Source organism: Perca fluviatilis, chromosome 8 (assembly GCF_010015445.1).
Source record: "Perca fluviatilis chromosome 8, GENO_Pfluv_1.0, whole genome shotgun sequence".
NCBI classification, from domain to species: domain Eukaryota; kingdom Metazoa; phylum Chordata; class Actinopteri; order Perciformes; family Percidae; genus Perca; species Perca fluviatilis.
In genome coordinates, this window is record NC_053119.1 from 10,117,270 (window position 1) to 10,130,179 (window position 12,910).

Sequence of the window (12,910 nt, forward strand, 5' to 3'; positions counted from 1 at the left end):
TAATAATAAAAAAAAACTTCTTTGGACACACCTTTGTGAGTAAAACAACATGGCAAACAAATTACATCATGCCTTGGGCAATGCTGGTTGAATTTGTCCACTTTTACATCTACTTTTCTGTGTTGTAGGAAATAAACTCATGTTTTTGGGGAGATAAAAGAAAATTGGTTCCTTTTAATTAGGGCTAGGCAATATGGCCAAAATCTTTGATCCCGATATAGGTAATTTTATTTATTGATAACAATACATATCAGGATATAGCATGTTTTCTGGTTATTTACCCAAACAAATGTAGTTCTTTGCAAACCCAGTCACCTCCTGCACTTCGATACTTGCACTTATCTGATCATTGCTCTTTTACTGTTTTATATGTCCTGTGAGGATTATTTATTGTATGCACCCAGTGGAGTAGCGCTCATAATTTCGCTGTTTTGTAAAGTACAATGACAATAAAGGCATTCAACTTCAACTTATTAAATAAATAAATAAATAAATAAATAAATAAATAAATAAATAGTCTATATGAAATATCCACATGGTAAAGCCAATTTTTGTATACTCCTGTCTGAATAAATACTTGACAAATGAAACCTACGGAGTATTTTCTCTCTTTGTTTTGTTTCAGTTTAGTGCCAAATGAACATAACGTGCAAAGAACAGAACGTAAAGTGTCGTCCAAATTATTTAAATATTGCCATAACATAGTTCTGCCGCTGGTTTTTCAACATTGCGATAGATACGATATAGAAAATATACGATAGAAATGTTTACATCTTTAATATATTTTATATTTTCCTACAGGCAATTCCTCTAAGCTAAGCCAAGTTTGGCTATGGATGGTAAGTCTGACGCCATTACCATGTGACATTGTGCAACTCGTAACAAGATTGTATCCAGAATCAATTCCTCCACATTTGACAAGGTTACAGCCAGCAACAGAGCAGTGTTTGCATCCTCAACCACACTCAAATGAAAACATGTTTGGTTTTATCTCCAGTTATGCTAGTGGAGATGGAACGTAAACATAGTTTACACTTATGTGATATTGCAACCCCAATATGACTCAAACCAGTATTTCAGAATGCGTTAAGAGGCTATGGAGAAGCAAAGGGTGTCTGATGTCTGGATCTGTTCTGTAACTCAACACCAGTGAACGAGCCTGCACTGCAGACTGCATTTATTGTAACAGCAGGTATTTGTATCTGGTGTAAAACAGAGGTGGGGGTTTACGGCCATTGCTAACACTAATTGATGGGAAGTTGGTGCAATAAAGTAATTGCTCTACGATCATCTATTATAATAATGATGTATAATAACAGTTTAACAACACTTGGCTTTCTTAACAGAACAGTTTTTAAAGCAAGTTCCTGTCAACCTGTCAGATTCACATTATCCTAACATCCATGATTGCTTTTTGTATGCCCTTTGGGTTGGATTTTCTTACTCGGCTCATGAATGCAATACTCTTTGGTAACTCACTAGATCTTATGTTTCTGGAGTCTCAAACAGGGTGATGTATTAACGTACCCACGAGTCATCAAAAGACTTTTTCAAATCGGTCTACATTTTTAACAATATTACCAATGATAAACTAGCTCTGATAACAATAAAACAAGATACATTTAACACACAAGGTTTAACTAGCTCAAACTAGTTACAAATCTATTTAATTCCATAGTGAAATGAATGAAAACCAAAGGCTGTCTGAAATGGTAGGGAAACAACTCAACACATCTGCATGTTTTGAAAAATGTTTTTGCAGCAATGTAAATGCATTCATAAGCAGAAACCATGCAAAACATTGTTTTGGTCTTTTAAAAAGGGAACTAAGACAAAAACTATTTTCAGGGGACCGTTATATCTTAAGTCTTTCTTGAAAAGCAAGGCCAAACCTAGACACCACTCTGCCCTCAACCGAGCTCTGTCATCATTGCAATCTGACTCGCTCAATACGTGTGGTCCATGCAAGTAACTAAGAGAAAGCGCCTTTTTTTTTTTTAAAACAGACTGGTTATGTGGGCTAGTAGCTCCTGGTATTGCAGTGTCTGTGGTTGGAAGTCTAGTTTTACTTCCATGTTCCTGTTCTTATGCGCCTCTAGCTCTTATGCGCCTCTAGCTCTAGCGCTTCTAACTGTTGTTACAGCCTCACTGTCTTCTGATTGTTCTCTTTTGCCGTGTGGTTGGAGCTGCAGTTGCTGTATAGCGCTACTGGTAATGCAAACTGAACATTTCAAGCTATTGCTTCATGAAGAAGAAAAAAAAGAAAAAAGTCCCCATACAAACTACTGGAACTCTTATTGTGAAGCAATACTGTCTTATTTGCCCTCATCACAGAATGTATCAGAGTTGCACAGAGTACAGCATGTCACAGCTATCCAAACTTAATGGAAATACAGCTTCTCTCTCCCCTGAGTCCAAATGAGAGAATAGTTGGAACAGCAACGTATGGGGGCGATTTCTTAGGTCATTCTGGTGCTGCTTTGGAGCATAGGGGAGCTGTACAGGCTTGTTCCCGATTATAACTACATGGGCGCCGACTGGCAGGCAAGCAGATGGAACAAGGGGAGTGAGTTACCACACATACCATCTCAGCCTCACATACACAAAGACTGCAGATAATGGATGCAGATTACAAAGTGAGAGTGTAGAGGGATTTATGTGAAGAACACCAAGCTAAAAAGGCTCAAGTTACACAACACGGTTGTCTGACCAGCAAACACAGGCTTGAACCTAGACATAACATATAGGCTAGTGTAAACAAACACGGTTTCATCCTTTCAAGGGAAGAGACATTCCTCAACCCTGGAAGACACAGCTTTGTGTACAGGCTCAATCTGACAAGTTGTGTTTGATGAGTAGCAAAGTATATGTCTGTAGAGTGAGTTCCACACATGGAACTGTATGACCTCCTGGAAGAGTACATTGAAACTGCCCTCGGCTGATCATGTTTATGACCTGTTTCACAAAGTTTCTTTACACTTTTCGACTTTACTACTGTACCATAATCTTTCCCAACACTGTGTTCACATAGTGCCAAATTTCCTGGTTTTCCGCAACCATGGGGCATGTTGGAAATAAGGGCCTTGCACATTGCTGTAAGGTTAATTATCACCTTGGCATGAGAAACATACCACAGAGAGACCAATTGTTTGGTCATGACACAGGCCAAACAATTGGAAACACAATGAGCCGGAAGTGGGCATCTTGTCCAATAGAATAGCTTGTCCAGACCTTAAAAGTACTCTATGAGATTTTGACCACTGGTAATAATGTAAAGCAATATCTTAATGAGAGGCTCCCAGTATTGTTTGTATGTTGTACTCTGCCAGCATGTGTATGAGGAGGGACATCCATGCCTCAAGTACAGGGGTGACTAAACACATTTCTACCAACTGCAGAGGGCGGTAATTAGGGACGGGTACCGAATTCAATACTTTTTTTTTTTTCTTCACCTACCGAATTGCCTCTTAAGTATCGAGTATTGAAAAATGCCTCGTCATTCAACACCCAATTTCAATACCCAAGGAGTAAATCTCATCAGCGTCAGTGAGACAATAAGCATCCAGCATGCTGCTACCAAGATCGAATAATGTTTGTGATTGGCTGCTCAACGTTAAACGTCGCAGAGGCAGGCAGGAAAAACTACGTTACGCACAGAGACGGGGCTCACGTAGTAGGAGCTGAAAAATAAAACGATTTGTGCCGTAATGTGTAATGTTGTAATGTATTTTTGTTTTATGAAATTGGTATCAAAAAAAGTAATTGTTTAGGAACCGGTATCGAAGTCACGGTATTGGTATTGAATATTTTCGAACGATACCCAGCCCTAGCGGTTATACATATTGACAGCCAGACTTTTCAGGGTTTTTCACTAGTAACTGAAAAGCACTTCTGAAGAAGCATGTAATACATTTTACTCACTCATTTCAAGACAGAAGATTTACATTTTCTAGTTAATCTGACTCTCAATACTTAATAAAGAGGAAGACACATGGCGACAAATTCTGGGTCACCAAGTTTGGCTGGTAGGCCTCAGTATGGCTGTATCACTGACGAATGGCGTTTTTTTCCATTACATGGTACCTGCTCGCCGAGCTGAGTAGAGCTGGTACTAGCAGTGGGTAAGTGCCATATGATGCTCATCTTGTCTCAACTCAGACCTGCCAGCCAAATGACAGATGGCTGTTTAGTTTTGGTGTTGGGGAGGGGGTTTAGAGGCAAAATATTCTATGCCACTTGCCCACAGCACTGTCCCAAATGATTGGCCAAATATTCATCACAAGAAATTAGATCACTCATGTCTTGCATGGCAAAATTAATCACAAAATGTGGTTGAGAGGAAATTGTGGGGTGAAACAGTGGGTAGCTAACCACAGTGAAAAATGTAATTAGAGGGATCAGAAGTAAAGTGGATGTTTTGCTTGTGCTAGTGAATGGATGAGGAGTATACACACAGCACATGCAGTTGTAAGCAAGACTTTGATGGGCGTTTTGTGCGAACAAGAAGATCCAGCAGCATCTGTTCTGACTAAACTTTATTCCCACTTGCTCATGTTGTAAGGGTTGTGGTTTTATATAGTAATTTATTCCGCAATGCATGATGCTGTCAATAGTGTGCAAAAACAGAATGTTGTAACTAGCAGGTAACCTGTTAAAATCTCTGGTCTGGATAAGAAAACATGGTTGGGGTTGACAAACGACTGGTAGTGGCTAAGTGGCAAGGTAGTCAGCCCACTGGTTCAGCAGCTAAAAAGACTGCAACTGAACAGTGCAGCCACCAGGTGTGAATATGTGAATGTGAAACAGAACGCTTGCAGCTAATCTCAATCATCAGAACTTTGGGAGTGTGGTTTGTGGGTGTGGTTTGTTCGGATTTGATTTACAGTGGTCTGACAACATCAGCAAACAACCCCACGACTATATCTTGATGTGGTGCAAGTATGTGACAACATCTTTTTTCCAACTGAGCCCTTTCCACTTCTAACCAGTAAGAAGAGCACGACATTAGACAGACATTCCTGATTGATTGTGCTAAGAATATTCCTGCTATGACATGCAAAAATGTGTACTGTGAAAAGGCCTATAGAAGTGTGTGCAGACTTTCCCTGAAATCTAAAAGGTAAGAAAAGATTTCCTTTTTTTTTTTTTTAAACATTTCCATTTTACTGCGATCTTACCTGATTGTTTGGTTTGTGCTGCGAGGAGGTCCCTGGGATGTTGAGCGAGTGACTCCTAGTGACAGCCGCTCCCGTTGATGCTCTCCTGTGCTGCGAGCGAACTGACGCTTTCACCTCCAGTGGGGGGCTGCTGCTACTACTGTTCCCTTCAGTCTCAAGAACTGCATCCCAAGGATCCCCTGCGACTCCTGGTACCGTCTGTGCAGTGTCTCCTGATGCCAGGGATGCTTCCTCATTTTCAGCTTTACGCTTTGTGAGTGGGTCCAGATCGAGCCAGTCAAAGCGGCTGATGCTAGAAGATTCCATCGCTGCTGGCTGCTGGGGTGGTGGGTTGGGCGCCAGAGAAGCTGTGCCCGCTTGAGAGGAATCTAGGTCAGTGCTGGCCGATTTGCCATTCTTCAAGTATTCTGAGGTGCTGGCAATCTTGTCAAACAGTTTGGCCATCTCTGGGTCCACTGCTGGCTGTGTGAAGACCATGGCAGCAGCAGGCTGGATGGGAGTGAAGGCCATGAAGGATGTTGGCTGTGCCGTCAGGGCCATGAAGGGCGACATGGTTGGAGTGAAGCCATTCTGAAATGTGCCTTGTTTGGGGAATGGAGCAGAGGGGAACATTGGGGAAGGCTGATGGGTGGGAGTGGACACACTAGAGTTAGATGGTGTGGACAGAACAGGTGTCCACTGGCCACTCTGGAAAGGAGAGGAGCTACATGGATGGCCTCCAGGGTAGGAGGCACTGAGGTTAAACCCCAGTAGTGACGAGGGACGGGGCACTTTGCTGTTAACCCCAAAGTTTTCATCCAGCAGGAGCTTTTCAAGTTCCTCATTGGTCAGCTTGTCCACGTCGATATCCCTGAACTTGTCCTGCTCTACCTGCTTCTTGGTCTCTGGGAAGACGATGAGGTCTCTTTCAGGTCTACTAGTACAGGGTAAAGGTAGAGGAGCAGTAGTGGTAGATCTAGATGGTTGCGGTTTTGAGGAGGATGAGGATGCTGCAGAGGAAGATGAGGATGCTGAAGCTGAAAGAGTGTGCCTCTTATCCCTTCGCAATTTTGCAAAAGCTTCTTCCTCCATGCGAAGGGCTTCCTCTTTACCCACAGCCCCCTTTGGCTGGGGGACATCCACCTTGAACCCATTACCACTCGATATCTGGGCCATTCTGTCAACTGGAAGGTGCCATGAGTATGACGGCTTCTAAGTCAGTGTGGCTCAAAGGGTTGCGTAGCAAATCTTTAAACACCTTAAAAAGGGAGAGAAAAAAAACATTTCGGTAATTGACATCAAGAGGGGGGTCAAAGCTGTCGGTATATCATTTAGAAACATTTTGAGGTTTTACTAGCAAATCATACCACAAATATATTATTTATAATTCCCAGTCACACAAACATTTGTAATGACTGGATGTGGACAGAATCTAGCCTATGTCAAAAGAAGTTACTGTTACCAGGCTTTTCGATCGCTTATTGACTTGCTGCCAATTTTGTCACAAACACACAGCCAATAATTACTTGCACTTGTTTTGGAGTCAAGGGCATCAATTAGTTACATAACAAGCACGGGCTACATTTCCAGCATGTTCATGATATGTAAATTGATCAGCTCACTCACTACAAGCTCTCCTCTATTTGTGTGCCTCTATGTTGTTCATTTTATACTCAGCCATCATTCAGTCTGTCATCTGCACCTCCATCACTGTCTGGTTTGGGTCAGCCACCAAAGGGGACAGGGCCAGACTGTAACGGACAATTAGGGCTGCATAGAGGATCATTAGAGCTGACCTTCCCTCCATCCAGGACCTGTACCGGTCCAGGGTCAGGAAAAGGGCAGCAAAAATCTCTGCAGACCGCTCACATCCTAGTCACAAACTGTTCAACCTCCTTCCCTCTGGTAGGCGATACAGGGCACTGTTTGCCAAAACCAGCCAACACAAAGACAGTTTCTTTCCCCAAGCAGTCACTCTGTTGAACGCTCAGAAAAAGCACCCACCCTTATACTGAACAAAGTCAATCAACACTGTTCTGCTCATCTACCTAATGTATATTTCAATCTTACAATTATAATTATATATTATATATATATATATATATATATATATATATATATATATATATATATATATATATATATATATATCATTGCACTGAACTGCCTTGCGCTATATTTATATTTCAATCTTAAATCTGAGACTATACTGATTACTTTTGTATTGTACTGATATTCCTTCCCTCTCTTCAATTGTTATTGTATATTTTTGAAAATTTGTAAATTCTATTGTATTGTTATACTGCATGCTTAACAGTATTTTTTTTATATTTCTTACTGTTCTTTCTGTTTTTATTCTATATATGTTAAGTGAGTGTACTTTGAGAGCAAAGATTAACCGGAGTCAAATTCCTTGTTTGTTTACGCAAACCTGGCCAATAAAGCTGATTCTGATTCTGACATTGCAAGGTGCACAGTGCAATTGTTTAACCAAGGAGCCGGGCTGACCACATACCAAAAAAAGACTAAATCAAACGATTGTGCAAATGATTTAAATAACAAGGAGTTGACATATGACTCACACCACTTATTGGCATGCAGTTAACTCACAAAGCTGTGTGCTTCTGTGCAGGATGGCAACTAAACAAGAATTGTTTTATTATCAATTAATCTGCCAACTATTTTCTCCCATCCCATCAAACTGCTTGGATTTTCCGAGTAACCCTCAAAAGACCAAAGTTGATGCCAAACAAGGGCATCTTCCATTCTTGACAATCTTAACCATTTATGGTAAGCCCACAACAGGAAGGTGCCAAGGGTACCACATGTCTATAAGATGAGAAAAACATCCCTGGAAACAGTGTATTGTGGTCCTCAAATGACACAGCGCCTTCTCAAAGCGACCATTCATCGACCGATCACAGCCCCAGGGTTGAGTGAGTTCCTTCCCTCCCCAGGCGTCACCGGCCTCTCCTGAGCTTCCCCTCCCATTGTGGTGGAGAGGGCTGGCTGTGCTGGGGCTCAGGCTAGCCTAGCACTATTGTGCAGCTGAGGAATTTGGCATGCTAAGCAGCCGAAAGGGTCTCTCTCTCTCTTCCTCTGGCTTTCTCTCACTCTGTTAGCATTATGTTAGCACCATGGCCCAAGATTGTATTATCAGCTGTGCTAACACCAGCAGGCAGTGACAATGTGGCTGCATTCATTAAGCATCTGACTAGGAGAGCTTAGTGCCAACTTTGCCAAGAACACAGCTTTGGGACACTAAATGCATAAAAGAAAAGATCATCTTTTGGCACCTGCTGTCACTGATGACTTAATTCTGTGCAAAAATGTCACATGCTCTGACCAAAGTAGTTCATCCGAATATAATTGATTTTGCACACCGTTAGAAGGCGTGCTCTGACAGACTGACGCTTAGTAGTTTAAGTTACGGGTTCCATAACCAAAAGGTCAGAGCCCCTTGCTGTAACTGCCAAGTGTCCAGTTAACACACTGAGCCAGACAATAAACAGCAGATTTCCTAAATTTGTATGTAAACACTGGATCAATCTGAGAAACAAAATAATGTGATTTAAGTTCATAAACATTTTTCAAATTTTAATTTTTGCACTGTAGATCATTGCAAATTGGACCGCTCAATCCAATATAGTTCCAATTCAAGAAAGGCTGAGAAAAAGACAAGGGGGCGATGATGTTTTAAAGGTCCCATGAAATGGTGCTCTTTGGATGCTTTTATATAGACCTTAGTGGTCCCCTAATACTATATCTGAAGTCTCTTTCACGAAATTCAGCTTTGGTGCAGAACTACAGCCACTAGAGCCAGTCCTACAATGAGCTTTCCTTAGTATGTGCCATTTCTGTTGAGGAGGAGAGAGGGGGGGGCAAGGTGGATGGTGGGGGTGTGGCCTTGACCAACTGCCACTTTTCTCGTTTGAAAGCCATGATGTCTCTCTCTCATGGGTGGGCCAAATTCTCTGGGCGGGCAAAGCAGAGAAAGGGGAGGTAACCTTGCTCCTTATGACCTCATAACAAGCAGATTCCAAAACGGCTCATCTGAGCTTTCATTTTCTCAAATGCAGAGCAGGATACCCAGGGCTTGGTTTACACCTATCACCATTTCTAGCCACTGGGGGACCATAGACAGGCTGGGGGAGCTCATATTAATGTTAAAAAACCTCATAAAGTGAAATTTTCATGCCAACGGACCTTTAACAACGGAGATTCAACGGGACTCAAGCCACACTAAGATAACCAAAACCACGGCTAAACACAGAAGATCCTGAATCAAGATAGCCATATGCTTATTATCCATATATGGCAACAGGAGACTTACAAAGGAGGAAAGCCCCACTTATGGAGAAAAGCCAACTGCAGCCAATACTCTGTTGCACTGCACCATGGCAAAGGATGGCAGAGTCCAGGTCCTGTAAGAGCTTAACTCAACATGACATTACTACTTTTAAAGTATTCAGGAGACAACAGATACCCAAGCCATGAACCTCCAATGAAAATGCTTGATTGAGTGAAAAGATTTAAGGATGCAGAGGTCAGAATAATAAATAGGACTGGAGGGTCTGATGAGTTTCCAGATAATTTGCTTGGTGGTTTGACAAGTCATGGTTTTGTTAACCCCTTAACAAACAGTTTAGTTTAATTTGTACTTTAGGTTGTAAAAATCACATAAATTTTTCAATTAAGCTAAATTACGTTTAAATATATTCAAACCATTCCATGTTTTTTATGGCAGCATCATTCCATCCATTGTAAAATATATATCTATATAAATCGCCAAAATTCAGACATATTGGATATATTCTGAAACTTGGGGGATTTACATTAGAATTAGAGATTAAAGAACAGGTTCCAAAAGGTTCAAGTCTCGTTTAAAACCACCGTTAGGTGTCCATTTATACATTGCAACACGTTTTGCTGTAGTAGTAATTTCTCCTGTTCATATTAACTCTTAAGAGATTCGTTCTTAAAGCAAGATCAAAGTGATGCGGGACAAAATCCACAGTCCTTGTTTTGTGCAAAAATACAATCCAAAGTATAGGCCAACTTGATGCAAAGTCAAATCAAGTGGATATCTTGCAAAGTTCATCATTTTAGTATACAAACCCTTGTTTGTGTTACTCTTAAGAGACTGCCCGAGGAAACACAAAGGGGGGATTTTGTAGTAAAAAGACTAAAGTTTGAAAGATATCCTGGGCGCTGTGGAGACAGCACTGACAATACGAGACTATACTTACTCAGACTGCTTCAGATACACTGGAATACATTTTGGCACAGAATGAAGACTTTTGTCCCCATCTTTTCTATTTAAAAGGTCCCATGGCATGAAAATTTCACTTTATGAGGTTTTTTAACATTAATATGAGTTCCCCCAGCCTGTCTATGGTCCCCCAGTGGCTAGAAATGGTGATAGGTGTAAACCGAGCCCTGGGTATCCTGCTCTGCCTTTGAGAAAATGAAAGCTCAGATGAGCCGTTTTGGAATCTGCTTTTTATGAGGTCATAAGGAGCAAGGTTACCTCCCCTTTCTCTGCTTTGCCCGCCCAGAGAATTTGGCCAACCCATGAGAGAGAGACATCATGGCTTTCAAAACGAGAAAAGTGGCAGTTGGTCAAGGCCACACCCCCACCCTCCACCTTGCCCCCCCTCTCTCCTCCTCAATAGCTACAGACACAGAAATGGCACATACTAAGGAAAGGCTCTAGTGGCTGTAGTTCTGCACCAAAGCTGAATTTCGGGAAAGAGACTTCAGATACAGTATTAGGGGACCACTAAGGTCTATATAAAAGCATCCAAAGAGCACCATGTCATGGGACCTTTAAAGCACATCAGGACGGGATCTCTTAATGACAGGACGAATGATTACAGCAAGCAAAACCCGCTTCACGGTTTATATGTGCACCTGACTACTGTTGACACAAAATGTGTCGACTTATCAAGACCTAACGGGACTAAGTAACAGTTTTTCCTTCCAGTAGCTGTGCAAAAGTGCCGATGTTAGCAATACACTGCACAGCCGATCAAAGTACAGTACAACATCTTTAAAAAGAAAAATAAGTAACCAGGTCAAGTTTATAGATGTCTAACATATGTTGTCTTGGTTGTTGGGAAAGTTAACAATGCACTAAAACTTATTTTTCCTGTACAGGCTTGTCTATTGCTAAGGCTCGCCTGTGCAGAACATTAAGTCTATAAAAAGAAACAAAAACGGACAGGACCACTGGGGGGGTGAAATCCCAAATGTTGTTCACTTGGCCAGCAGGCTAATTCTGACAACAATTGTGTCGTATTCTTTTATTCACACATCCATCTAAAGTAACACCTACTTTAAGAACTTTAATTGAACACGGAATTGCACATTTGGTGATTGTCATAAGCAGAGTAGCATGCGATCACTACAAGCAGGTCCTATTCAATTTGAATTCCTGCTGTGTGTGTGTGTGTGTGTGTGTGTGTGAGTTTTCCTCTCTAGTTAGTTGTCATCTGAAATGAGACTTGTACGTTTGTTATTCAGACTATAAAATGTTAATCCCTGCATTTTAATTAGATAGAAATCTAAAATGTTTCCCTCGAATGACTTTGGGGTTAAACACAGTTTCATCTAATACAAAGTGTTCATGGTTAACACTGGGGTATTGTAAAATCACTTTTTGGAAAACATTCAATATAAATTCAACCGAAGGAAATGTGATATGTCTGTCTTAGTAACACAGCCTGCTAGGAGCTAACGCTGCAGAATACATGAGCAGTAACGTTAGGCTTTAAAACACAACGTTAAAAGGTTCGCTAACTAATAAAACTCGGCTAGCGAGCTAACCTGTCGCCTGATGCTCACCTGACACAAAAATGATGCGTTGTGAACTGTCAATAAGTCGCATGAACGTTTGTTTTTCTCACATTGTAGCGTTAAACATCTTAAAACAGGACCTAGCTGGTTGCTAATATAAGATAGGACTGACTTTCAACAGATAACAAGAAAGTAAACAAGCTAACTAACGTTAACCCGGCTAGCCCGATCAAATGCTATACTTCTTGATACTTTTGATAGCGGTTGGAACTTTAACTTTTGACTTTGTTGATGCTAAGTTAGCCGCTAAACCTAACAAAACGGTACTCAAAAATAGGCAAACGTATCGTTCACAGAAACATAAACCGAATTCAGCAACACCAAGATAACTTACATGACTACTCCGTACTTTGAGGGGCACTGATTTATTAATTTAAAAGTACCCAGGCAACTGCTTCGGTCCTGCCCACAACAAGGAAGAAATGCAGGTTTTATCAAACGGGGAACGGCCGGATACAACGGAGTCGCAACCACCGGTTTCAGGCAACTACAAGCTAAAACTTTAGCACGCAGACATTTACTGTTTAAAAGGTAAACGTCTCACCTTTTAGCGGTGTGGTGTTTGGAGCCATTTTTCCTGCAGCTGCATTTTTTTTTCCATCCACTTGCACCGAAGAGACGTCAGTTCCTGTTGAGGTGGTTACACGGAGTTTTGGTTGGACACCGTTGTGTTAGAGGTTCTGCTTGGCTGGGTCGCTTCACTGAAGATTAAATGGTAAAACATCGCCACCGTTTGGACTAAAGTACTTAGTGTAGAATTTTTTTTTTAATGTAGAATATAATAATAATAATAATAATAATAATACATTTTATTTGTAGAGCACTTTTCATTGAAAAAAATCAATACCAAAGTTCTACAGGAGATTAAAAACAGGGTAAAAACAAAAGCAAAGCAA

At 41.1% G+C, this 12,910-nt stretch overlaps 1 protein-coding gene across 1 annotated transcript in view; it reads right to left on the bottom strand.

Annotated features, from left to right (window-relative positions):
* pik3c2a (phosphatidylinositol-4-phosphate 3-kinase, catalytic subunit type 2 alpha) overlaps positions 1-12,688 on the bottom strand; it is a 51,887-nt gene extending 39,199 nt beyond the window's left edge. Inside the window, exons 1-2 of the mRNA XM_039808148.1 lie at positions 12,559-12,688; positions 5,178-6,414 (exon numbers count right to left, since the gene is read on the bottom strand). Coding sequence (XP_039664082.1) covers positions 5,178-6,332 — 1,155 coding nt within the window. The 5' untranslated portion in view covers positions 6,333-6,414; positions 12,559-12,688. The remainder of the gene's footprint in view (positions 1-5,177; positions 6,415-12,558) is intronic.
* Positions 12,689-12,910: the final 222 nt, after the last annotated feature.